Source organism: Lissotriton helveticus, chromosome 3_1 (assembly GCF_964261635.1).
Source record: "Lissotriton helveticus chromosome 3_1, aLisHel1.1, whole genome shotgun sequence".
In the NCBI taxonomy this organism is placed as follows: Eukaryota; Metazoa; Chordata; class Amphibia; order Caudata; family Salamandridae; genus Lissotriton; species Lissotriton helveticus.
Genome location: NC_136061.1, coordinates 1,580,649,038 through 1,580,675,736, shown reverse-complemented (window position 1 = coordinate 1,580,675,736; position 26,699 = coordinate 1,580,649,038). Strand labels below are relative to the sequence as shown.

Sequence of the window (26,699 nt, the reverse complement as noted above, 5' to 3'; positions counted from 1 at the left end):
AACTTTCCTAGTACATATTATTATAAATAGACAAGAGTTTACTTGCCACTATCATAGCCGCGAGTTTTACAGTTTCGATAGGGCGAGGATCGAAAGGAGAGCCCGACTTTGAATGGATGAGGATTTTAAAGGTGTCTTCATCTCTAAGGGGGTTGAAAGAATTAAAAACGGAGTCTTTTGTAGAAGTGGTATGTGAGGAAGATGAGTTACTATTTGACAAGTTCAAGAAAGCTGAGAAAATGGCATTAACTTTATCAAAAAAGAACTTTGCTATGTTGTTACACAGGTCTTGACTTGTGGGGGTGTTGGTTTCTGAAAAACTGCTGTTTCAAATGTGTGGTTATCGATGGAGTTAGAGATAGGTACATCGAGGAACTGAATACTGTGGTATCAATACTGTGGTATCAAACACCTTGGAGTCATACCTCCACACTGGTAACTGGTGTGGGAGGTATGATTCCACCCTTCTTAAGCGAGCTACTTGGGATCACTGGTCTTTCCAGTTCCAGACTTCTCAAACCGGGCCACACAAAATGGTTGCTGCCGACCAGAGACCCATTTCTTCCATCCTGCTGCTGAGCCAAGCTCGAGCAGGGGAAGGCGAGACAATAGGCATCCTGTCACAGGACGGCGTGACCACCTACCAGACCGGAGTTAGTGTATTGAGGCTGGGTGGGGGCACTTTCAGAGTACCCGAAAGTCTGCAGCTGGGGCACACTTGGTGTCCCTGTTCATAGTCCAGTTCGAACCAGTTCTGGGAGCCGTTGGCTCCTGCTGTGGTGCAAAACTGGACAAAGGACATGGGAGTAACCTTTCCTCTGTCCTGACCCTACCCCACGAGGGTCCCCTGAATCTGTCCAACCCTCTCACATGGGTACATAAGTGCTTACCTGGCTGTAGGACCTTAGATTTGATGAGGACAAGATTCTGAACAAGAAACCACTGACCTTCGACCGTCTGGACTCTCTGGACTTCGCTGGACTTCTACTGGGCCCGACTTCGTCTCCCTCTCCGTCCAAAGCATCTTCTTTGCCCGTGCACCAAACAAGCTCTGTGCAGGAACTGTGAAGCATCAAGGACATCTGAAGAATCTCCCTTGGGGTGAAAGAGTCACACCCCTGCATTCGCAGGCATCATAATGCAACTGACTGGTCTGCTAATCATGCGCTCTTGCAGACTCTGGCGGATCCAGCAACACAGGAGGTGGGATCTCATGTTCTTTGAGGTCGAGCTGCTCTCTCACCAAGTTTGAGGCCATTATCCCTCATGGGGACCGCATAAACCAAACTCCTGTGAACCGATTAACTCTGGCCTAATCACTCTGTGGCTAGTACTTTGGGATCTTGATCAAGGTCCCCTTGCGACTACTATTGATTCGGCCTGTGGATCCTCCTGAGGGTCATCTTGAATTCTGTTGGGATTTCCTGGTTTCTGCAGATGAGCCCTGACTCCCCATTGCTTGGTGAGTCCCCTGGACCATGCTGGTCCACACCGTAACCTGCTTTACCTTCCTGAGTGGGTTGTTATTGTCAAGGCTTGTTTGTGCTCCAGCAGGAAACGACCCCTCAGCACTCGACATCCTTCGTGGGACAGCTCGCGTACAGCTCATGGTTGTCCTTAACATCTCCTGGTCCTCGTGGCTGCAGAGTCAAGCATCCCTTCTTTGTCCCTGAAGCACCCAACATTAGTGGGCATTCGTCTAATGAGCTCCTGGTCACCCAGAAGTGACCCAGACTCTGTTCCCTCTGCTTTCAGGTTCCTTCCATTATGAATCCACCCTTGGATTCCAACGGACACTTTCTTCCTTCCCAACAGCAGTTCTTCTCTGAAGTCCTCCATTGAAAACGACGGTGGTTTCCGACACCAATTCAGACCTATGCAGCCAGATTCCCTTGGATAGGTAACTCTGGTACTCTGGTATCCACAGGTCGGGTGGCTCTCCAACCTCCTAAGTTCCAAAGGGCTTCCTCGAAGTCCACCGAGAAGGGTCCTTAAACTTTAAAACTCCAACCATGACTTCCCCGTAGAATTGTAGGGAGCCCGCTGTCGTGTTACCACACTGCACCTGCCCTCTGTGGCTTCCCTGTTTACTCACCTAGGGTGGTACCTTTGGGTCCTAGCGATTCTTCGTGCTCTAGACACTGTCTCGACTCAAGTTGTGGTTCTCATAACACTATTTTAGTATATGGTTTGGTCTCCCCCCTGGAGCGCACTGTGTATTATGGTACTTACAACTGTTTCTTTGCTAAAGTATTGTGTGCTTTGTGTTGCATCCTGGTGCAGAGGATACTAGAGAGTGTTATGTAAATAACAACATATTTTTATAACTACTGTGTGGTTCTCCTTTCATTTAAATGATACTAAATGTGATATTCTGGTAAAACAAGCTGATTTACATTCCTTCAAGATTAATCCTGAAGGCTGCTCTCCACAGCTACCACTAGGATAGCTTTTTAAAGGTTATCTTTGACCTCATACATCATAAGGGTCGTTTGGACTGGTGCAAGGTGTTAACTTTAATTAGTGGATAGCATATACCAGGCCAACTTTTCACAGGTATTAATACATATTTTGTAATTATCATTCTTTTCTATATTATAAATATGTTATTTTACTGATCTATAAAATTAAACTGTTTAATATCTATTCTAAAATGGGTACGTTATTGTGGTGTTTTCTTTTGTTAGAGTTTGTTGTTTAGTATGTAGGTATTTAAGTGTTGTATGATGAAGATATAAGAGTTTGCAATTAATCCTACATTTTCTACTCCTTTGTTCTCAATAAAGATTCTAACTTTACATTGTATCATGTCGTACATTTTATGGTTTATTAACTCATTTTAAGTTTATTTTGCCTTACTGAAAGCTCTTGTTGTAGCTTTGATCTTTTTGGGAGGGCTCTATAAATTTGCAGAATTTGGGTTGACTTCTTCCTAGAGTTGCTTGGAAGGCATTGTACCATCCTTCTACAGCGTTGTTGGTTTCGTCTTGTTGAGCCATGATTTCACCTTGGTATTCAGAATTTGGGTAGGTGTCTGCCAAATCAAGTGTCAGTAAAATAGTCCATTAGAGGACGTACTTTATATATGTTTTGTTGGTAAAATGGATTTTCTATGAGCATTTTATAGATGTTAGCTACTTCTGTTATAGGGACATATATTATTGTAACTAAGCAATTTTTTTCAAAGGCACACTGGCAGTTTGCTGCATATTCTAAACTAAGCACATATTTTTGGAGATGTCTCAAAATGCTTTGGCCAAAAATGGTAATAACAGTCCTGTACGACTGTGTGTGAGTATAGTATAAAGTATTCTTTGTATCATTACCTGTTCAAAGTCTATTAGAACTGGTTGTGAGGAATATTTGTTTGTTCTTATCTTGATGTGATTTAGTAGCTCATTCTAGGTGCTACTTTGTTTCTGTTGGGGGAAAAAGTTTGCTTAATGCATATTGGATATGTTTATTTGAGGCTCATTTGTGGGGTTGTGGGTTTTTTATTTATTATTTTATTCTGAGGTTTAATTGATGTTTAGAAGTTGCCTGATTGTACTTACAACTTGCCTTTGTCCACCTGTTTGAATGTTGAATGTATGTTGTGGTTCTGTTGTCCATTGATTTGTCTGTACTTGTTTAGCATCTATACGTTGGAAGAGACATATGACTAGAGTATTTTATTAGTTACTTGTAGCTTAATGTTTTATTTTTAAACTAAGTTTGTTTACATTGTTTTTTTAAAAACTTTTTTTAACTTTTTTATTTCATCATCAGAAAAACAAAGTATAAACAATTGATTATTTTGACATATATATCAGTTATGACAGAAATCATTCAATTAGTGCTTAGTCACCTAAAGTACCAAACGGAAGGAACAACATATTCTTAAGAGGCAAAGTTTAAATGAAAGCAAAAACAAAAAAACAAAAAAAAAAATTACTAAGAGGGCTAAGCAGTTTTTGACCCCACCGACTATGATCTTGTAAGATTAAGCATGAGTCTTTCCCTCTTTTTGATTAACCGTATAATTTAGTTTTCCATTCTTCAACTGGGGCCCATATCCGCTTCCCAAGCTGCTTTGCCTTCACGCCTTTTTTTTCATATAAAGCTTTCTCTAAAGTATAGATAGCTAATAATTTTGAAAGCCATTGTTGAAACGAAGGAGGATTAGAGTCTTTCCATACCGTTGCAATAAAAAGCCGGCTCAGCGTCATTGCAATAAATAAAACTTCTTGATGGGGTACCTTCTGCCCCTCCTTTGCCACCCCAAGAACCATCATTTCATTAGTTAATTTAATTGAGATTTCCAATTCCTCTTTAAAAAATTCCTCCATAGCTTCTTTAAAGGGATCTAGTTTAGGACAAGCTGCAAACATATGTATTGTGTCAGCCTCCATACTCTGACATCTTGGGCAGAAGATCCCACTCGTGCCCCCCCAACTGGCTATTCTATGCGGTGTATAATATAATTCGTATAGAGTCTTAAAATATTGTGCCTGCAGATTTGCAACCTTTAAAGTAGTGTTTCCTAACCTGAGCGATTTTTCAGCCTCATGCCCCGATAGATTTAATTTATTTCTCCATTTATCAAATACCTTTCCTCTGTCATCCTCATTATACTGGCATAATGCACCGTATAGTTGAGAGATTGAGCATCCCTCCTCATCTCGAACAAATTCCATCAAGTCTACCCTAGTAAATTTACAATTGCCTGCTTGTTTTCTCTGCAGGACTGACCTTATCGGTAAGTATTTGAAAATGTCTCTCCGATCCAAATTGTATAGCTGTTGCGCCCTTTCAAATGTTATTTACCCTGATTGATCTGTGATGTCTCCAATTGTGCTGACCCCAAGATTATCCCACCGCCTCATCACTTGATCATGGAATACATCTGGGAGAAGTTTGTTCATATATAAAGGAGTATAAAAGTTCATTCTTCCTAATTTAATTTTCTTCCGGATAAATGACCAAGCTGAGATTGCCGCACCCAACACCTTGAACTTCGTTCTTTTATAATAGTTTAGCTCCTTGAAAGTAAGAAGTCCCTTATTAGAGTCCAAAACCAGCAGTTCATATATATCCGGAATGCCAGCATTACCCCTCCAAATATCTTTCGTATTTCCACCGAGAAGTCCTTTACAATACTGAAGGACTGAAGCAAAATAATATGTCTTAAAGTCCGGTACTGCAAGGCCCCCCGTTCTTTAGATAGTGCCAGCATCCTAATGGATCTTCGGGTTCTGCCCTTTGCCCATATAAAGCGATTACAAATCCCCTCTATTTCTTTAAACCACTTGTTAGTAAATAATAAAGGAATCATGCGGAATAAATATAAAATTTTGGGCAGGAACAGCATTTTTATAACATTGCAGCGACCTATAACTGTTAAATGTAAATTATCCATCCTGTCTAGGTCTAATTTTGCCTTTTTAATTACTGGGGTCAGATTTTCCTCCACAACCTTTGATAAGTCGGATGTTATATTAACGCCCAAATAGACCGCAGACTCTATAACTCTTTCGTCCTGAATATTAAGAAATTGATTTACAACTATTTGCGTTTTCCCTTGGTTCAATTTAAACCCTGATAGAAGACCATATTTTTTAGCTTCATCGTCGATCTCTCTAATTGCTATTATTGGTGTTGATGATGTGATTGCTAAATCGTCCGCGTATCCCAATATTTTGGTCTCGTATCCATTCAGCATAATTGGGCTGATATATTTTTTTTATATATATCTAATAAATGAATCAATATAACAGGCGAAAAGTAGAGGGAAGCAAGGGCATCCTTGCCTAGTCCCACGTTCGATTTTTATTACCTCGCTCAGTTCTCCCCCTACTCTCAGTCTGATACTCGGATTTTTATAGAGGGCCTTTAATGCTCCTATACATTTTTCCCCAAAATTGCACTTAATCATTGTTGCCCACAGGAAACCCCACGAGACCCTATCAAAAGCCTTTTCGGCGTCCAGCAATATTAAAGACATAGGGTCTCGTGAGGCAGTTGTACCATCCAGCAGCGCAAACACCCTTCTAATATGATCGGCGGTACTCCTCCCCGGTATAAACCCGTGCTGCCAGGGTGAAAATATCTTCCCAATTATCAAGCTCAGCCTATTTGACAAAATTTTAGAGTAGACTTTACAATCACTATTCATTAAGCTGATTGGTCTGTATGACCCGGGATCCGTAGAGCTTTTATTCTTTTTTAGAAACACCACCATTGAAGCTTCTCCCCAAGACCCCGGAGGGGCAGCACCGTTTTGTATAAGAACCATAAGTCTATTAATGTCTGCTTCTAAGATCAGAAAGAACTTCTTGTAAAACTCTAGCGGTATTAAATCAGGTCCAACTGCTTTCCCTGAAGGAAGATCTTTAAAAGCTCTTTGTACTTCTTCTAAGGTAAAGTTATTCTCAAGGGAATCGTTGTCCTCTTTTGTTAGCTTATCTAGTGAGGTAGACTCTAAATATTGCTAAATTTCTATATAATTTTTTATAAAACTTCTGGAATACAGAGCAAATTTCTTTTGGTGTTTTTACTATCACCCCTGCCTCCGTAGTCATTTCTGTAATCTGCCCCTGAGTAGCCGCCTGCCGAGTTCTGATCGCTAGGATTTGTCCTACCTGTTCGCTGTATTCATGTTGCTCTTCCCTCCTCGCTAGATATTTACCAGCTGATTTTGCGGCATATGCTTCCCCCACTCTAGCTTTAGCCATTGCCAATTTTTGCATTACTTTTGTCACCTCCTCTTTCTCTCTTATATTTCTTATCAATTCTTCCTCTAGCTTTGCTACTAAGCTTATCTTCTTCTCAAGATCTTCTTTTTCCTGCTTATTCCGTCTAAGAGAGTAGCTTAGCGTTTCCCCCCTAATACGTGCCTTCATAGCATCCCATACTATTTGGGGTGACGCTGTACCTCTATTGTTTTCCAGGAATTCTTTTAACCAAATTTCCATGTGGGTAATATAATTTGTGTCCTGTAACAATTCTCTCTCAAAAGTCCAGCTAGTTATATTTTTCTGAAAATATGGTATAGAGATCTCCATAGAGAGCGGATTATGATCCGACATCAATCTGGGCATTTTTTTAACTTTCACCATCGGTATCAACGAGGGGGAGATCAAGAAGTAATCTAACCGAGCTAGAGTTTTATGGGGGGCAGAATAGTATGTGCTGCCTCCCCCTCCATTTGTATGTTCCCAAATATCGATCAACCCATTGTCCTGCATGAGTTGAATCAGGGCTCTAGAGTTTTTTTCTTTTTACCAGTAAACCTTGCAGGATCATCTTTCCACAACCCATTAAGGCCATTTATATTTAAATTGCCACATAGTATAATGGGGAGAGGCCAGTTGGATAGTTGAGAATTTATATGGATTAGAGTTTCTGGGTCATCATCTGTTGGTGCATAAATAGAACATAAAGTAAATTTAAAACTTTGAATTTGGCACTCCGTTAAGACCCACCGCCCGTGTCTATCTACCTGTTGTTTTTTTACTGCAGTTCTATTTCCCCGAGCTAATATTGCAACCCCCGTGTTCTCGTACCCTGAGTCGTACATGTCAGTACTTTATACCCCAATTGTTCCAGTAAAGTTTTCTGAGAAATCTCAATATGTGTCTCCTGAACACAAATTACATTGTTTTAATTACATTTTATAATTTACTTGTCTTTATAGTTTATTTCACAGTTTACTTCCTTGGTGGTCGGTTGGGAATCCAGCAGAGTGTTATTCTTTTGAAGGGTTATTGTTCTTGGTATCAGATGTGGTCAATCTATTGTGTACCTTTTATATTGTTTTGTTAATAAATTAAGTATTTTTATTGGTTAGTTTGCTTAACTATAGGTTATATTGGTTAGTGTTCATTTAATCTGAATTTTGTTTCTGTTATTACATTTTATGGTGGGTAGTTATTAGTGTTTCTATTATAATGTGAAATGTATAGTTGTGTTATTTAGTGTTATAATGCAAATATTTCAATGTTTAATAATATATTTTTATATTTAAAATAGTAAACAATTGTAAAAAATGTATTATTTGTAAATAGTTTATTTACTGTACGGTAACTTTTTAAATATGTTTTAATGTTAATTTATATGCAATTGTATTTAAAATATATATGTTGATACATATGTTAAGTTTAATTTTATTTGTTGGGTAATCTTATTTATAACTTGTAGAATAATTTGCAATATTTTGGCTTATCTTTAGCAATTGTATTGTATTTGATAATGTGTGTTTTGTAACCCTGGGCATCCGAATCGGCTACGCCCACGGAGTAGGCGTAGTGTTGCCTCCTACGCATTTTGCGTAGGCAGCGTAGCCGGCAACACTACGCCCACTCAGTGTGCGTAGCCGAGTCGGCCGCCACCTGCCTCCCTCCCGCCCTCCCCTACATACATTATCTAAGCAAAATACCCTTATTAAAGCAATTTTAAAGCACTTACCGTGTCCGGGGCTCGTCCGGGGCTCCCTCTTGGAATAGCGTCCCTTCACAGATACCAATGCGCATGCGCGGCCGCCCGCGCATGCGCATTGGTATCCATGATGACGCGATTCCAAGAGGGAGCCCCGGACGAGCCCCGGATACGGTAAGTGCTTTAAAATTGCTTTATTAAGGGTATTTTTCTTAAATATTGTATGTCGAGGACAGCGGGAGGGAGGTGCGTAGTGGGGCTACGCGGAGTGCGGGAGTGGGCGTAGCTTCTCGCCCACTCGGCGTAGCTCCGCGGAGCCCCACTACGCCCACTACGCCCAGGGTTAGTGTTTTGATCATTTTATTAATTTATAAAATTACTAAATTTAAACATATTTTTGTTTATGATATTTTTGTTTTTGATGATGTTAACAAAAGATATTTTTGACTGTGATACTTTAGTCATCGATATCTCTGCTTTAGTTCATTAGGCAATGGATTGTGATAACTGTGTATCCAATATTTTTATAATTATATTTTCGTGAGTTAGTATTGTGTTTGACAATATTATGTAATTGATTCAGACCTATAACTTTTTCTCTCTGAAAATTGTAGCTCTTTAGAAATACCCTATTTTCTCAAATAAATGTTTCACAGTTGTACATTTTACAGGGGTAGTGGAAACATGCATTTGCATAATTTGTAAACTTTCATTCAAACATGCACACATACAAAAACCTTTTAGGTACTGGGTACACCTGCATTTTAGATGGAAATTGCATTGATGGTATATGTGAATACCCACAGAGTTGCAGTTTGAGCAGTTGTTGAAACTTAGGGGAACATTGAGGGTTTCACCTTTTTTTCAAACTTAAAAGTGCTTGAAATCCATCCATAGGGTGGATTTTCGCTTGTTTAGTTATAACACATGAGACAAAATTTCTTAAGATCTTGATTCTCTGAAACAGGGTATGCTATTGCACTCACTAGTTCCACCTTTTATGTGCCTTATTGAACTCTGCCTCTGCCTCATTATGACTGGGGATATCCCCGACACCACTTCCCGAGCCTGTTACTTTACCACTTACAACATTGCCAACTCCTGTAACTCCAACAGTCCTGGTATTAGATAGGAGTGGTTGTCTTCCTGTACATAACATACAGAATTTACCCCAGGAAGGGGCCTAGATTCCTCCCCCCAGATTGTCTCCCCACTGAATTATTCCCCACCGCTGCCACCCGCCAAATGAACCAGGGCAGGCATTGCCATAAATGGTGCTATACCTAAAAAACCCAAGTCCAAACAAAACCTAAACCTGCCCAAATGAGGCCCATGGACGCCACAAACCCAAAGGTATCATTGCTACCGGAGCAATCAAACTCTTTGTTACCTCTGGACTCTAGTGGTATAGAGGCTGGGCTGGAGGTTATAAGAAAAATAAATGAGGTACTGGCTCCTATTCTTGACAAACTGACCCAAACGGAGTTGCGTTTGGCGGAGTTAGAATCGCCGAATCGGTCTTTACTTGCCAGAATTCTTCCTATCAACACCCCCCAACAATTAATATCCATCACTCAAATACCATCAAGAGAAATTCTGGACACTCCTCTAGTGGTAAATTTGAAGCAACCACTAGCACTGTGTTTACCATCTGCAGGCCTTGATAGTCATCTAATTCAAGACTCCAACACTCCCCAAAATGCCAATCCAATTGGGTCCATGCAAAGCCTTTTAGGACCAAAGGAAAGAGCCATTACTTCCCAGGTATTATTATCCCAGAAGGCAAAAATGAGAGTTGCACATAAGGAAAGCAGCCAAGTTCAAAATGTTGGAGCACAACAGACTTTTAAGCATCATATCCTTCATCTTCCTCCTGCCGCTGCCCCATTGGTCCTGGTTCTGGCAAACGTCCCTCTTCTCCGTGAAAATCAGAGTGAAACTACTGGACAGTTAATGGACAAATGTCTGCACTGTTTATTGAATATTGTAAATGTGACCGATCGGGCGAGGAAGGTGTTGGCTTGTGAATTGATTATGGCCAGGAGAGTTGATTGGGTAGGGGGACAAATTAGACATTATGATGGAAATTGTGTGGTAATAAACTTTAATAATTCACATGCAAGTGCCTCCCTCTTGGCTAACCTACATATTCCTGCATTAAGGAACTCTCAGATAATACCCCTTATGTTGGAATACTTGTATGCCGGCCAGGATGATCCCAGGAGGAGAACTCAAATGGACAAAACTAGGAATTTGTTAATTGATTGGAACGGGGGTCCCAACATAAATCCTGGGATTAGCCTTCAAAATAGATTCTCTGCCCTGTCTAACATGGAGGATTGTGATTGACTAACACTGTCACCATCCCAATCACCCATCAAATCTCCCATCAAGGCCATAGCAGAAAACAGCTTATGGGCACCTCTACTTAATCCAACAGCTTTTGAAGTGGTCCCTGTAGATGTAACTCTGGTGCAAGGCACTCAGGGACTTGGGCAGACCCACCCACTCCCCTCAAATATAATCAAGAGATCCAGAGCAAACATGGTATCGTGGAATGTGCCAGGCTTAGCCTCCAAATTAAAGAATCAACATTGGCTGAATGAGTGGCAGGATATGGAGTTAGTTTTATTTCAGGAAACCTGGGCAATAGACCCTCCCTTTTTTACGGTGTTTCGTTCCTTCCACTCCCTAGCTGTGCCTGCAGCATCAGGAAGGGCAAACGGGGGTCTACTTACACTAATCTCAAATACCCTGCCACTCCAAGTTAGACAAGTCGGGCCACTACACACCCATTTCCAGATACTAGAGTTAGACATTAGGAAACAGAATATTTGTACTCTTGTCAACTTCTATAACAATGAATTTGGGAGAAAATCTAAGGCTGTCGTGGATGCCTTAGCGGTGGAGATTGACAAATTGTACAAAGGGAAGAAAGGGGGAAACGTGAATCTTATATGGGCAGGGGATTTCAATACCCATCTATGTAAACTCACTGGGACTAGAGTTTGTGGTGTAGAAGCTACCAACGGTAATCCCCTCCTGCATTTCTCGCATAATGGGTATGGAGAGGCCTTAAACAACTTGTTATCCCAGTGGAATCTATTTATTTTAAGCGAGTCTAATGAAAAAGGTCAAGGGTCAACTTTTAGAAGAGGCACTCAGGAAACACCATAGATTTTGTTTTAGTGTTGGGACATCTACTACAGAAGGTAGTCCTTAAGAGCATTAGGTTTTCAGCCTAGAGCAACCATGCCATCCTATTGACTCAGCTAAATATCCTTCCTACACCCAAAGATCATATTCAGATTCTTGCGGATGTGAACCTGTCCAGACAAAATGGTTACCAACTGAAATGGACAGTGGTAACAAAATCAAAGTTGGTCCCTGAAATTCTGGCACACATAAAGAAAGATGTTATAGAATGCCTGGGAGAAGATCTCATCCCCGCAAACATGGTCACCAGATTCATTGCACTTCTGGCAAAAATAAAAATAGCAATTACGCGGGCAAAGTCATCAAATTCATTTGCAAAAAAGGGGTGGTTCGACTCAGCCTGCACTAAAGCCAAAACAGATCTTGTAAACGCTTAAAAAAATTTCCCCAGGGACTACCCTGGGGAAGCGTTCACTACGCTTAGAATATAAAATAGTCAGGAGGGGGAGGGAGAATGACTTAAAAGCACAAGTGTGGGATGATCTTGAACAAGCAGCCAGTACGGGCAATAGCAAAGCGTTCTGGGAAGTTGTAAACGCTCCTTATTTTAAATATGTTAATAACCCTGTACTAGATGTTAACGTAGACGAAGAATCTTGGGTGAGACATTTTGAAGAGTTCTTTAGGTTAACCCCTCCCCCATTCACACATACACCATCCCCACCTAACACTCCTCAGGAAGGACTAGTCTTCACTACACCAAGCTCCGAAATGCACTAACATCTTGTATATCCAGTAAGGTATCAGGGCCGGACGGTGTTCCGATTGACCTCTTTCAAACTGATTGCTATATGTGGGTCCCCTTACTTACAAACAACTTTAACAGCATTGTGTTAGCAGGCCCACTGCCTTCGTGGAATCATAGTATAATAGTCCCGATTTATAAAAAAGGGGATAGGGTCTCACCAAAGAATTACCGCCCTATATCCCTCCTCGATACCACTGCCAAACTAATGGGGAGAGTCCTATTGGCCAGACTGGAGGAGTGGGCAGAAACACATAAAATAATCATGAAGGCACAATATGGGTCCTGAAGAGGTATGGGGACAGTCAACCAGTGCCTAAACCTTTCCCTAACTATAGAAATGTACTCAAATCCAGAAATGGGAAACTATACATGGCCTTCATGGACATAACATCAGCCTTTGACTGTGTGTCACACTCTAGGCTATGGTCAATGATGGAGGACATGGGTCTAGACCCACCTATTATTGGGTTCATCCGCCAGCTGTATGCAAAGGCCACTGCCTGTATAAGGTATGGTAGAAAAAAAGAGTGCACATGTCATTTTAAAATTGAAAAGGGAGTTAGACAGGGGTGTGTGCTCGCCCCGTTCCTTTTTTCAATCTATACGAACGGAGTTGAGTCCTCCCTGTCTGCTCTCTCTTTGGACATGCCCAAATTTGATCAAACCCCCCTCCCGATTTTGGAATACGCCGATGATGCGGTGCTGATGGCAAGAACTAATTAAAGCTTACGCCATCTTTATGGCTTCCCTTGACCTAAAAGTAAATTAAACAAAATCTTTCATAATTGTAGCTGAAGCTGCCAGAGGAGAAAAACTCCATCAATTCCAGATGGCCGGCAATGCAATTAAGGTGGTAGACTCCTTTTCAAACCTAGGAGTGCTCTTTGATAAGGATCATTCTTGGTCCAAACTAGTAAAACCAAGAGCCCAGGGTATGCAAAGGAGCCTAAACGCATTTAAAAACAGTGTGTCCTTACCCCAAGCGGCTTCAAATTATATTCTACATCTTGAATTAGGGCTCCCCTTTCTGAGCGACACCATAAGAATGGCCCTTGCCTCTTGTGGCTATCCATTTGGCAAAGAACTACAGTAGATTTGACACAAACCATCATAAGAGAATGCTGTAACCTAGATTATTACAAAATAATTGGGTGGCTAAATCATGTAGAAACTGTATTAAAGGCTATAGGGATGGAAAAACTCTTTCAGGAACCTCACTCCAGTAAGGGAGTCATGAAGAAACGGTTAAAAGATCTTTATTCCCATAGAGCAGAATACGCCCGCAGGGAGAAAAACCAGATCCATCACTTTACTATTGCTTATGACTTGGTCCCATTAATACTAGGAGATGGTTTCCATTACTTAGCACGGATAAACAATTCCCAGCACAGATTTATTCCACTGCGCTTCAGATTAAACATGATCCTGTTACTCCTGGGATATCCACAAAAGAAGTATAGGCTAACAGATCTTGATCGCTGCCCCTGTAACAACCTTGCGGCGCAGACAGATCTGCATATCCTACTATTTTGTCAAAAATATTCTGAAGCAAGAAAATTGTTTATACTGCCAATTCTGAAGCATCATAATTTTAGGCAATGTCGGGTCGCAATGTATTTCTTAAAAGCCCTATGTGACCCATTTGTCTGTTTCAGTGTTGCCTCATATCTATGGGCCTGCCTCAGGAAGAGGAAAGGGGTAGCATAGTTTCTAGCAGCACCCTGTAACCATATTATGAACAGGTTTTTTGTTTTTTGTTTTTTTACTATAACTGATTTTAAAGGGTTTAACTGGACCACAGAAAAATGTATTTAATAATGTTTTAACTAATGTATTTATGAATATTTATTGATCTGGATATATTTTATATGTATTCTTTTGCTTTTATGATCTGTTCACAATGATCAAATAAAGCTGTATGAAGTGAAATGTGCCTTATTTAAAGTTAGGTTCACAAAACCTCTCTCATCAGATTATTTGTTTTGATTTATGGATAGATCAGTGATGAAAGGAGCCTCTCTGCTTCCATCACACAGATCAGTCCAAATGGTAATAAGCATGTGTACAACCACGGTTGAGGCTAATAAAAAGATTGTATAATTTTGTTGTTAATATCAAGAGCAACATTAATGATATACTCCATTGTTACATGAGTGTCATTCATAAAAAATTGTTTTAAGTTATCTGTGTAAAACTGCATAAACCTAGGCCTAGCGTTTGAGTAACTTTCATTTTTTTAAAATTTCAAGCACTCACATACATGCGTATTTTTACAAATGGAAATGTACAATGTGCATTTCCACAAGTGGAAATGAGATGTTCAAGTGCATGCCCTCTATTCTATTAACATTTTATTGTTACTGCAGTAGGCTTATATTGTTCATTATTGTTTCTGGAAACTCCTGTCCCAGGATCCGCTAATTTTGTGGATGTAATTTCCTATTTTCCTGAAAATATATATACTTCTTCCTTTGACAGGATTAAATCTGCAAAAAGTTTCAGGGTGAGCAAGGTCCAATAAGTTTGAACAGCCACTAACTTGAAAGGTGCACTTGAACTCTTTGAGTGTCTACAAACTTGCTTAGGAGAGAGAATGTGGCCTAACAGCTAGGGCGGTGTACCTCGGTGCTGGGGAACCGGGTTCGAGTCTCGGTAGGGACGCTCAACATTCTGTGATTCTGGGAAAATCACTTACTCTCCCTATGCATAAATTAATGCGTCCGTTTGTAACATAACTTCTTCTCATGCAAAGTGCTCTGATACCTCCAGGTACAGTTAGCGCTATATAAAACTCAACAAAAAAAAGTGTGCTGGCACCAGGGATTTTTCACAATCCCTCTCATTTGAGTTTAGCGCACTGTGACAGGTGCACCATACTGTTGGACACTACTCTCCATTTTCTGAGAATCAACAAAGTAGATCACTTTGAAGGGATTATCACCAAAGTATGCTTTGTCATATTTACCTGTCTCCTTCCAGCTCACAAACCATGGTTAAAACTGGAGTCCAATTAAAAGTGCTTCGCTCATTTCTCAGCCACCTCTCATATGCTTGGCGGTTCGTGTCTGCCCAATCACTTGCAATAATTTCATCAAAGCACTCACAAGCTGAAATAATCGTATGAATGGAGGGTCCAGATCCAATGTCAATAAGAAGATCACCTTTCACATCACCTGGAACACAACAGAGGAGTAGGCAAGACATGTGAAAAGAGTCAGAACAGTTTTGGACAAAGTAGTTATGATAGGGTGATATCCCCATTAAGAATGACTAAAGTGTAATACAAAAGCATCTTGAGCAATTTCATGTACAATAATATTACTGTAAGTGTATTTGGGAGGGAGGGCTGTGACAACAGAATGGTTCAATTGCCCAATTGAGATTTGTAAATTAGTCACAATCTCCCATATCTTAACCTGAATCCTTTTCATACTCGCTCTTCCATTCTAAACCTCTTTTCATTTCACATGTGTCTCCCTCCCATACTTCCTTCCTCTGTTTCAGGTCTACCCAAAGGGATGACGAATTCTGCGGTACTGCAAGCCCCAGGAGCTGGTCAGCTGAGGAGTAGAGGCTAGACTACATCGCGCTACAAAGCGCTCCACAGTCTCCCACTGTGCAGGATGCCAAATTTTGTGGGACTACAAGTCAATGAAGCCCCAGGAGCCAGTCAATTGAGGTGGAGAGTGTAGTAAAGTAAGAACGGCTTTTACGGTTACCCCCACTTTTTGCCTGGTGCTATGCTGTTTCTGACTAGTCCGACTGGGATCCTGCTAACCAGGACCCCAGTCTCTGAGCTTTCTCCCGTAAATTGGTTATGGTAAGTACTTAGGTATCTCCCAGATTAGATGCCGGTGTACCATTATAAGTCCCGAGTATATGGTACTGAGGTACCTAGGGCATAGGTCCCCCAGGGATACCCAATGGGCTGAAGCATGTATTATGCCACCCATGGGAGACCACACAAACTGTAACTACAGTCCTGCTATTGTAGCCTGTGTAAGCTGGTGCTAGCACCATTCACGAAAGAGATAGGTTCCCTATATCTAAGGTCACTGCAGTTAAAACCTATATGTCACCCTTAAAGCAGGCCTTTCAAACCTGAAGGCAGTGTGCTCGGTTCTAAGCGTGAGGGGTTCCCTTGCATGAGCAGGGCACTCCTACAAACTTCTGAGTCTATTCTCCCAGATTGTAAGTGTATCAGCTATTACGATACATAGTATGGTTATGCGGCATTACACGATGACCAACTCTAAACTGGCTGGAACAAACCATATCATCTTTGGTATCATACATGTTGGAATCATACCCCCACACCATAAACAGATTTCCATGGTCTTTACAAGGCTTCTACGGGCTTCTACGGGCTTCTACGGGAGGTCCTCAGGGTTCCCGGTACCAGTCTTCTAGACCCGACCAGCACAACATGGCTGCTGCTGACCAAATATACGATTCTGCTCTCCTGCTGTTGAGCCAAGCTCGAGCAGAGGAAGTCAGAACAATGGGTATCCTGTCACATGGAGGCATGAATACCTCCCAGACAGGGTTTAGTGTATGGGGGCCAGGTGGGAGGGCCAGGTGTGCAGTCAGCCCATTGGGAGATAAAAACGACAAAAATTAAAAACAAAAACGTGGAAAAATCTCAACTCACCCCGCAACCTCCAAGGAACTATCAGAGATCCCTAAACTTACCACCTGAGGAAACACCTTATACCATCATTCTTAAAAATGTGCCAGAACTAATGGATGGGGCCAACGAGGATCTGAAAAATAAGGTTGTGTATTGGTTTACTAAACACTGCTATTATAACCCAAATACCCTGGCTCAAAATATCATTATGGTAAGAAGTATATTTTGGGTGCGAAAGTAACAAAAGCCTGTGAAGAGGATTGTATTGTTGTTTCCTTCAATACCCAAAGATGTTTAGAGCTTTGCTGGAAGAGCTATGTAGTAGAGGGGCAATGTCCTCAAAGTCTCAGAAAGATGCAATTACTGCAGTTCCCTTAGAGTTCTTCTGCAAACCAGGCATGGAACACCTTAGCCACCCTCTAAATGGATCAATAACAGTAAATAAGTATAGAGCACTTGCATTTTCTAATAGATTTTTACCCCATAGACGATGCAACGACTTAGATTGACTACACCAGGTTGCTGAACAAAATTCGTGCCCTACAACAACTAACTAAGTATTACATTCAATCCAAAATTCAAAATCTAAGAACCTGATGCTAGTCACATGGAACATTGCGGGTATCAATAGGAAACTGAATGACAAAGCATGGCCTGAAGTATTAAATAATTGCCAAATCATCTGCATGCAATAAACCTGGCACACGGAACCCTTCCATATTGATGGATTCTTAACAGTTAATACACAAGCAACTCCCTCTCCAAATGAAGGGCAAAAGGAGGCTTGCAGTACTAGTTTCCGTTACATGCCCATTAATCCTGATTTTTGGGGTTCCATTCTATTGATGATCAGTGTTTTGTAATAATTAATTTTTATAGTAATGTATTCGATAACACAAGAAATCAAGTTATACTGGCACTTGAGAAGGAGCTCGATTCATTTTTAAAACATTTTAGAAGTGATTGTTTTTTGATCTGGGTTGGAGATTTCAACAGTAAGAAATGTGGTATTCTAGAAGGGAAATATTGTAGATACAGGAATGAGTTTGGTTAAAGTTATTCTCATTTCCCACAAAATCTCTATAGCAAATCTATCAACGGGGCAATGCATAAATATCATTTAGAATTATTGGATCAGTCTACACAGGAGGGACAACCTCAGCTACTGAATTATGAAGGCCACAGACAGTGTTCAATCATTGATCATATATTAATCTCGACATTTGGACGAGATCAGATAGTGAAAATGGAGGTAATAAAAAGCTGTTTTAATGACCATCATCCGCTATTCCTAACAGTGACACTTTTTTTATTTTTTATTTTTTTATTTATTAACCATTTTAATAGCACACGGTACATACATCTCTTGTTTGTACAATGTCAAGAAATCATTAACTCATCCCCTTCCTGTATTAAAAGACATTAACAATCAGGCATGGCATCATGTTATAAATCCACAAACATATCTGCATCACAGAACATGTTACCTTTACTAGAATTGTCCGGTGTTATATCGATTGTATATGACACCGTACAGGCACCCAGTTACTCATCCCCCTGTTCTCTCCGAGCCAGCAAATATTCTCACAGAGGAGCCCAAATGTCCTTAGGTCGTGAGGCCTTCGGTAATTCTTCCACATACAGTTCCAGCTGTTCACGACAATAAATCATATCTGTGATCCATTTGGTGGTGCTCGGGCGTTGACGACTGTCCCACGTAAACAGCACCCTCCTCCTTGCCAACAATAGCGCAATTTGTACAAAGCGCCCCACTGTAGCTTTCAGACCAGACACATATCCTAGCAAACATGCCAGTGGAGTGCAATCAATCAGTAGGCCCATCATTGTATGTATAAGCGCTACAGCCTCCACCCAGTATTGATGCACCAGCCTATAAATCCATGCAAGATGAAGGAAGTCAGCATCCCCCTGCCCACATCGCTTGCAACTGTTCCAATCTCTGAGCACCATCTTGTGTAATTTCTGGGGTGTGTGATATACCTGGTGAAGGAACTTCAGGTATATGAATCGCGTAGATTACTGTTAGACGATAGTCTCCCTGTTAACAAGCATATCTTTTCCCATACATCCTCTTGTGATCAGGGGATCAAGTATAGCATTCCAGCGTTCTAGGTTTTTGTCATCTGGCGAACTGTCTCCTCCTGCACCACCCTATACAATCTAGTCAGCAGTTTTGTTTTTGATGTAGCCCCATTACCAACTGCAGCACCTTCAACAATAATGGTTCATCTGGGAAGCTAGTATAGTGATCCTGCACTGCCCTGCGGAGCCTATAACAAGTATACTTAAAGAGTGGTGTGGCATTTTGTATGTAGTCTAGGTCTGCACCTGTTACATACCTCCCATTGGCATACAGGTCGCCCATATGTGTTAACCCTGCCTCTCTGAGAGCCGCAACTGGACCCCGCCCCCCAGCCACTAGGAAAACAGCATGCCCAGCAACAGGTAGCACAGGAGCATAAAGGGGCAACCTATTGGATCGCTTCCCAATTTCTTGCCATACGAGAATGGTAAAGTGAATCGTGTTTATCTCTAACTTAGGTGTCTGTATGTGTATGTGTGTGATAATGCCATTCAATTGCACGGTATACGCGTCTCGCTCCTCCACAGCCACATGCGGAATAAAACCATGTGGATGAAACCAGAAATACTCATGCTGTGCCTGTCCGCACAAGTAGTACATGTAAAAGTCTGGAGTATTAAATCTTCCCTTGTCGAACGGCAATGTCAATGTGGCCCAACTTATTCTCGGCTGCTTCGTACCCCACACAAGTCTGAGCAGTTGAGACTGCCCTGTTTTAAAAGAATGCTTAGTCAGGGGAACCAGAATATTACAAAACTAGAAACTTAGGCAGGATTGTCATTTTTATAACCGCTATGCGTTCGGCCAGCGAGATTGGGAAGCCAATCCAGCGATCAATCTGCTTTACCAACTCGGTGTAGGCCCTACTGTAGTTTTCTCTGGTTACAGTTTCAGGGTCACGGTGTATCCATACACCCAGATATTCAACAGGGTCTTCTGACCAAACCAGAGGATACTCGGCCTGGGGTGCAACTGTGGCAAGTCTAAGGGGAATGAGAACCGACTTCTCCCAGTTTATTTGCAACCCAGAGTAGAGGCCAAAACTAATATATTCTCTAATAATCGGGGAGAGATAGGTCTGTGGTTCACCCACTTATATGACCATGTCGTCGGCGTATAGAGAAATTCCAATTGGGCAATTATTAAAGTTCAAGGTGGCTGCCCTATGGGATTGCCGAATCTTGCACGCCAAGGGTTCTAACACAATGGCAAAAAGAAAAGGGGACATTGGGCAGCCCTGTCTAGTACCCCGCTCAATGCAAAACGGCTCTGCTGTGATTCCGCCCACCCTGACCCTCGCAGAGGCGTCCGTGTACAGGACTTGTATCCTGCACACAAAGACAGCGGGGAAACCCATTCTACCCAGGAGATATAGCATATATTTCCATTCTATAGAGTCAAATGCCTTGGCCGCGTTCAGCAACACGGCCAAGGCTGGCAACTCCGGGTTGAGCAAATGGAGCATGGCAAACATTGTGCGCAGATTCAGGGACGTAGATCGATCCGGGATAAAGCCAGAATGATACGGCAATATGAGCAATGGAATCAATGGTTCCAATTTTGTGGCTGAAACCCTTGCCAACATTTTTGCATCAATAATGATCAGGGAGAGTGGGCGATAGAACTCGCACAACTCATGGGGCTTATCCTTTCCAAACAGGGTGATAGTCAAAGCTTGTTGTAGGGACGGTGGAAGGTAACCCACATCATGTGCCTCTGCATACATTGCCAAGATATGGGGCGTAAGGATATCAACATATTGTTTATTAAATGTGTCCGTCAGACCATCAGGCCCAGGTGCTTATTTGTTAGGCACTGAAAGAATGGCTTCTCTGACGTCTTCCTCCCCTATAGGAAGGATGAGGTACTTTCTATGAACGTCCGACAACCAAGCGCAGGCTGTATCCTCCAAATAGTCATCCATTGCAGCTTCAGGAATACCTCCCTGAGACGTAAATATACCTCTATAAAAAGATCAGAATTGTTCTATAATACTGCTCTGGGAGTAATGGTCACCACCGGCATCATCTACAATGTGATCAATTGAGGGGCTGTCCACTCTGTCCCTTAGTCTACTAGCCAAAACCGTACCCGACCTGCCACCTTCACCATACGCTCTGGCAACATATCGTTTTGCTAGATATTTAATTTCTGTATTTGCCAGCGAGTTATATTCCTCAACATACTCATTGATACGTGCCAATGTATCAGATGCGGGTGCTATAGTGTATTAGGACTCCAGGATCCCTAATTGTTCCTCCAATCGCCTCAGTTGCCCCCTCAGATCACGTGAGATTCTCGCGGAGGTGCTTATGCACACCCCCCTTATTGTCACTTTAAAGGCATCTCATAGAATTGCGTGGCTGTCAACTGTGCCTGTGTTTAATATTCTATGATACCCGGTCTTTGATTGTGTCATCTAAGACCGGGTAAAGCAGCGCGAAAATGCCAAGGAAGGATAGATGCAAGCTATGGGGAACCTCTACTGTAAGAACAACAGATTATGATCTGATAGGGTTCTTGGCAATGTGTGGATCTTCTTCACCCAACCATTGGCCCCCCCATTAAGTATCCAGTAATCTAGACGGAACCAGCTATTGAATGCAGGAGTAATGTGTGTGCCCTGCAACACCCCCTCATTGCGCAACCGCCACACATCCACCAACCCCATCTCTTCCATAAAATCCCATACACATTGTGCCACCCTAACCGTGAGCACCCCAGCAGGATTGGATTTGTCTACTTGCGGGTTAAAGTGTATGTTAAGGTCACCGCCACATAATAACGCAGCCTCCTGCCATGTGCGCAGTACATTAAACAGCTTCATAAAAGATGTTGTATCATCCACCACCAGTCCATAAATATTCACAACAGTCACCAACACCCCCCCAATTTTCAATGCAGCACGGCCCATCGACCCTCAGCATCAACCCATGACTTAATAGGCTTAAACGGGACACCCCTATTAATAAGAATGTGGACCCCACCTCGCGTATGTAGAGTAGGAGGAGGCCAGGTGATAAGATGCCCATCTGAACGCCACTGAACCTTCTGTGCTTTTACTCAAGTGGGACTCCTGTAGGAGAGCGATGTGAACTTTATATCTATCAAGAAGAGCTAGCATATGTCTCGTCTTCTTGGGTGTATTTAATCCACGGACAGTCCACGTAATGCTAGTGTAGCGTTCACCTGTCATTTTTGTCTCAATAGGGAACTGTACATGCAGCATTTTACTCTGAGATGCCGACACATGTGTGCAAACCAAATCTACCTGTCACTGTAAAACCGGACACCACACCCCAAATACAGGAAGTATAAACAACTCCCCCACCCTCCACCCACTTCGGCAGCCCCAATGTGCCAAAGACAAAGTCTACCCTCCCCCACCACCTCAATAATAACGTTCGCAAACCTCGCAGCTGGTGGGTTCAGCCCATCGGGGGACATAGTGGCTCAGTCCACTTCCTGTTGGTATAGGGAGGGGGCCGCCGAGCAGTTTTGAATATAGCCCACTACTTGGGCCAACCGCAGAAAAACCGTTAGCACCATTGTATGGGACCATCACGTGAATGGCCACAACTTCACACCTCAGACAATATAACCAGGATCAACAACCCAGACTAGCCGCATTCCAAGTTCATAATACATTTCTATCCAACAAATTGGGCTGTAGCAGGCAATAAATCTGAATATTCAACTATGCTATGTAACATTATTCACAACACATAGTAAAAATGAGCTCTGCCAGCCTCGCATATCCAATAGTCTGAAGTGTACACTTAACCCAAAGTCTTTGCCCTCCTTACTGTTCAGTCATCAACATCTGACAGAGGAGCTGGAGATTTGCGACGATGTAGTAGGGTTCTGGCATGTTCCATAGCTTGGTTAGGATTGGAATAAAAATTCCACCAACGTCTTCCCCAATGCGCAGCCTCGCAGGATAGAGCATGGCATAAGGAATTTGTTCTTTGAGTAGCACCTTCTTGACATTTTGAAACTCCTTCCTAGCCGCCTGCACCTGTGCCGTGAAATTCGGTTAGAACAATAGAACGTTGTTCTGATACGTAATCGTGCCCTTTTGACGAGTTATCCTTGCACATTGATAAATGATGTCCAGGGTTGTAGTTCTGCTCTAGATCATATATTTCCCATGTGCCACTTTATGTATAATGTCTTCTTTGGGCTTGCTGTATATTTTGTGATGAAATGTGAAGATGTTAGGGTCATAGCCCTGCTCTTGATTGTATATCTTATATGTTGCACTTTATGTATAATGTATTTTCTGGGCTCGATGTTGAAATTTTGTAACTTTTTTAATTCAAATGCACTTTATTGTATATACCATGATGTGAAGATGTTATTACTTTTAGGATGCTTTTTTAGTTTTACTTTCCAAAGATTATCCAACTTACACAGGGGTGAGGGGTAAATTAAGCACTATGGGCCAGACGTAGGTCACCAAATACCGGTCGGTAACGGCCGATTTCGGCCATTAACGACCGGTATTTGGTGATTGAGATGTAGGGGGCCTATATTTTACAGAATCGGTAAATTTACCGATTCGGTAAAATACCGATTCGGTAAATTTACCAAATCGGTAAATCTATATGTAGGAGGCACTGGAAACAGTGCCACAGGCTCTTAAGAATTCGTTATTTACCATGACATTCTATGTCATGGTAAATAACGAATTCCTGTGTACATGCACATCTGTGCATGTACACCTGTGCATCATGTGGCACACATACATGCCCTACGGGCATGTATGTGTGTCACATGTCACACAAGCCAGAATCAGGGGTGCAACAGGGTGTGAAAGTGACACCCTGTCCCCCTTGCAAAATCGGTAATTTTACCGAATCGGTATTTACAGATTCGGTAATTGACATTGATTCCAATGGGCCTCAAGGCCTTTAGGAATCAATGGCAATTACCGAATCGGTAAATACCGATTCGGTAATTACGGAATCACACAGATTCGGTAAAAAAAACGGTAAAATAACCTACATAGCATTTACCGATTTGTAAATACCGAATCGGTAAAATTCGGTATTTACGAATCGGTAAATACTAAAGGCCAGATGTAGGAGGGCAAATACCGGTCGGTAACAGTATTTGGAGTTTGGGATGCAGGGCCATTTTAAAATACAGATTCGGTAATTTTACCGAATCGGTAAAATACCGATTTGGTAAAATTACCAAATCTGTATTTTGACATGTAGGTAGCACTGTAATCAGTGCTACAGGGGTTTAAGAATATGTTATTTACCACCAAATAGAAGTTGGTGGTAAATAAGGAAAACCCTTTAAAAGCATTTTTTTGCTTTTTAAACAGTGCCATGTTGCAGACATACATGCCCGAAGGTCATGTATGTCTGCAACATGTGCACCCATGCACAATTGAGGGGTGCAACAGGGTGTCAAGGTGACACCCTGCCACCCTTCAATATTTCCACAAATTACCGAATCGGTATTTACCGATTCGGTAATTGACATTCATTCCTATGGGCCTCCAGGCCCATAGGAATGAATCGCAATTACCTAATCGGTAAATACCGATTCGGTAATTAAATCGGTAAAATTACCTACATCCCGATTGCCAGTTCTTAAATACCGAATCGGTATGATTCGGGTTTAAGAATCGGTAATCTGGGATTACCTACATCGGGCCCTAATTACCTACATCTGGCCCTATGGGTTTTATATTGTTGTCCAAAGAGTTCAGTCTTTTAATAACTGGTTTTAGAATTATACCATAATGTGAAAGTGACCATAACCCTCTTGAATTGCCTATAAATGTGATCAGAAAAAAGGGTATGAAACAATAGATGTAGGTCCAATTGTCTTTTTGTCAAATAATTAGAATTAAATGAGACTCAGTCGAGCTGACTAGATTCATTGAAAATTTAATTTCTGAAAATCTGGATGCAGTGTCTGTTCACTGCTGCCCCAGCTAGCTCAATAATAAAGAGTTTTTTTTACTTCATTATAATCAATTTCACAATTGCTGAACTGTAAATTCCAGGTTTGTTAAACCACTCCGATATCAGTTGTTAATGCTGCCTGCTCTGAAGCACAATATTATCTTCAGTTAGCCTTAAATAGCTCCCCAAGAAATAGGGAGAGAGTTATGTCGGCTTACAAAACCATGCTGAGGGCCATTGAGATAAAAAGTTAGAAATTCAGAATGGGCCAACTCACAAGCAGAGGAGACTGCCAAGAACCCGAAACTTTTTGGGGGAAGTGGAAACCGTCCTTTATTTACAGAAGGGCCATCCTTGAAGGTCGATTGCTTAATTTCAGCAGACATGTGGTCTTCTCACTTTCTTCAAGTATTTAAATCTGATAACTCTACTCAGTGAGTGTCAGGGCCTGGCGATATCATAATGTTTGATAAGGAGACCGCAATCCAGTTTAATCCCTCTTTTGGGGTAGATGAAATAGCCCAAGCTATTAAAAAGTGTCAGCGTGGAAAGGCCCCATGCCCAGACCTTATCTTATCTTATAGGAACTAATAAAGTGTGTAGTAACCCTCAGGCATCCTAGTGCACGGTATTGCATCCGTGTGGATATTTTTTAAGTAAATATTGATATTTGATTGCCTTTGCTCACTCATGTGATTAGAGCTGTAATCACTAGCCCAATAATGCCCACATAGAATGAAGACACTTCAGTTCCTATTTTAAAAAAGGATGACAGATATAACCCAGCCTGCTATTGCTCAATATCATTGCTGGACTCCATAGTAAAAATTTTGGGCCAGGTACCCCTTTCAACGCTGGAGAATTGGACAGGGACTAATAACATTCTCCCAAACGGTAAACAGACATAATATCGACTACAAAATATCGAATGGACATAATATCGAGTTCAAAATACAGACTGGACAAAATATCGACTGGACAGAATATAGACATCAAAAATATCGTTTTTAAGGTAAGTAATGTAATATCGAATGTTAAAATTATAGAAAGTTAAAATATCGAAGTATATAATATAGGTAATTAAACTTATCGAATTTTTAATATTATCGAATATTTTATAGTGCTTTTTATGGTATTATATGTGTGAAAATTGTGTATTTATGTTATAATTAATTTTAAATAATGACATTTGTTTTTTTAAATTTTGCGTAATTAAATTCTGTAGCGGGTTGTGGGTTTAAAGGGGGATAGGGTGGGAAGTAATTTAAATATAATTGATTAAATATGTAAATTTATATATTGGTATTAATTTTTAATTAATTGTTAATTAATTTATATTTGGTAATTAAATACATTTTAATTGGCAAATAATTTTAATTAATTGATTAATTGCTAATTATGTTAATTTTACTAATTTATTTTCTGTAGTGGGTTGTGTGTTTATAGGGGAATTGGGTGGGAAGTAATTTAATTATAATTAATTAAATATGTAAAAATATTTATTGTTTTTTAGAATTAATTATTAATACATTTTTTATGGGTAATTAATTAAATGTTAATTGGCAATTAATATTATTTAATTGATTAATTGCTAATTATGTTAATTTTACTAATTTGTTTTCTGTAGTGGGTTGTGGGTTTATAGGGGAATAGGGTGGGAAG

At 41.1% G+C, this 26,699-nt stretch overlaps 1 protein-coding gene across 1 annotated transcript in view; it reads right to left on the bottom strand.

Annotated features, from left to right (window-relative positions):
- Nucleotides 1–26,699, bottom strand: part of LOC144823648 (nicotinamide N-methyltransferase-like) — a 163,753-nt gene that overhangs the window by 70,065 nt on the left and 66,989 nt on the right. The window contains exon 2 of the mRNA XM_078682337.1: nt 15,345–15,552. Within this exon, the coding sequence (XP_078538463.1) occupies nt 15,345–15,552 (208 nt within the window). The remainder of the gene's footprint in view (nt 1–15,344; nt 15,553–26,699) is intronic.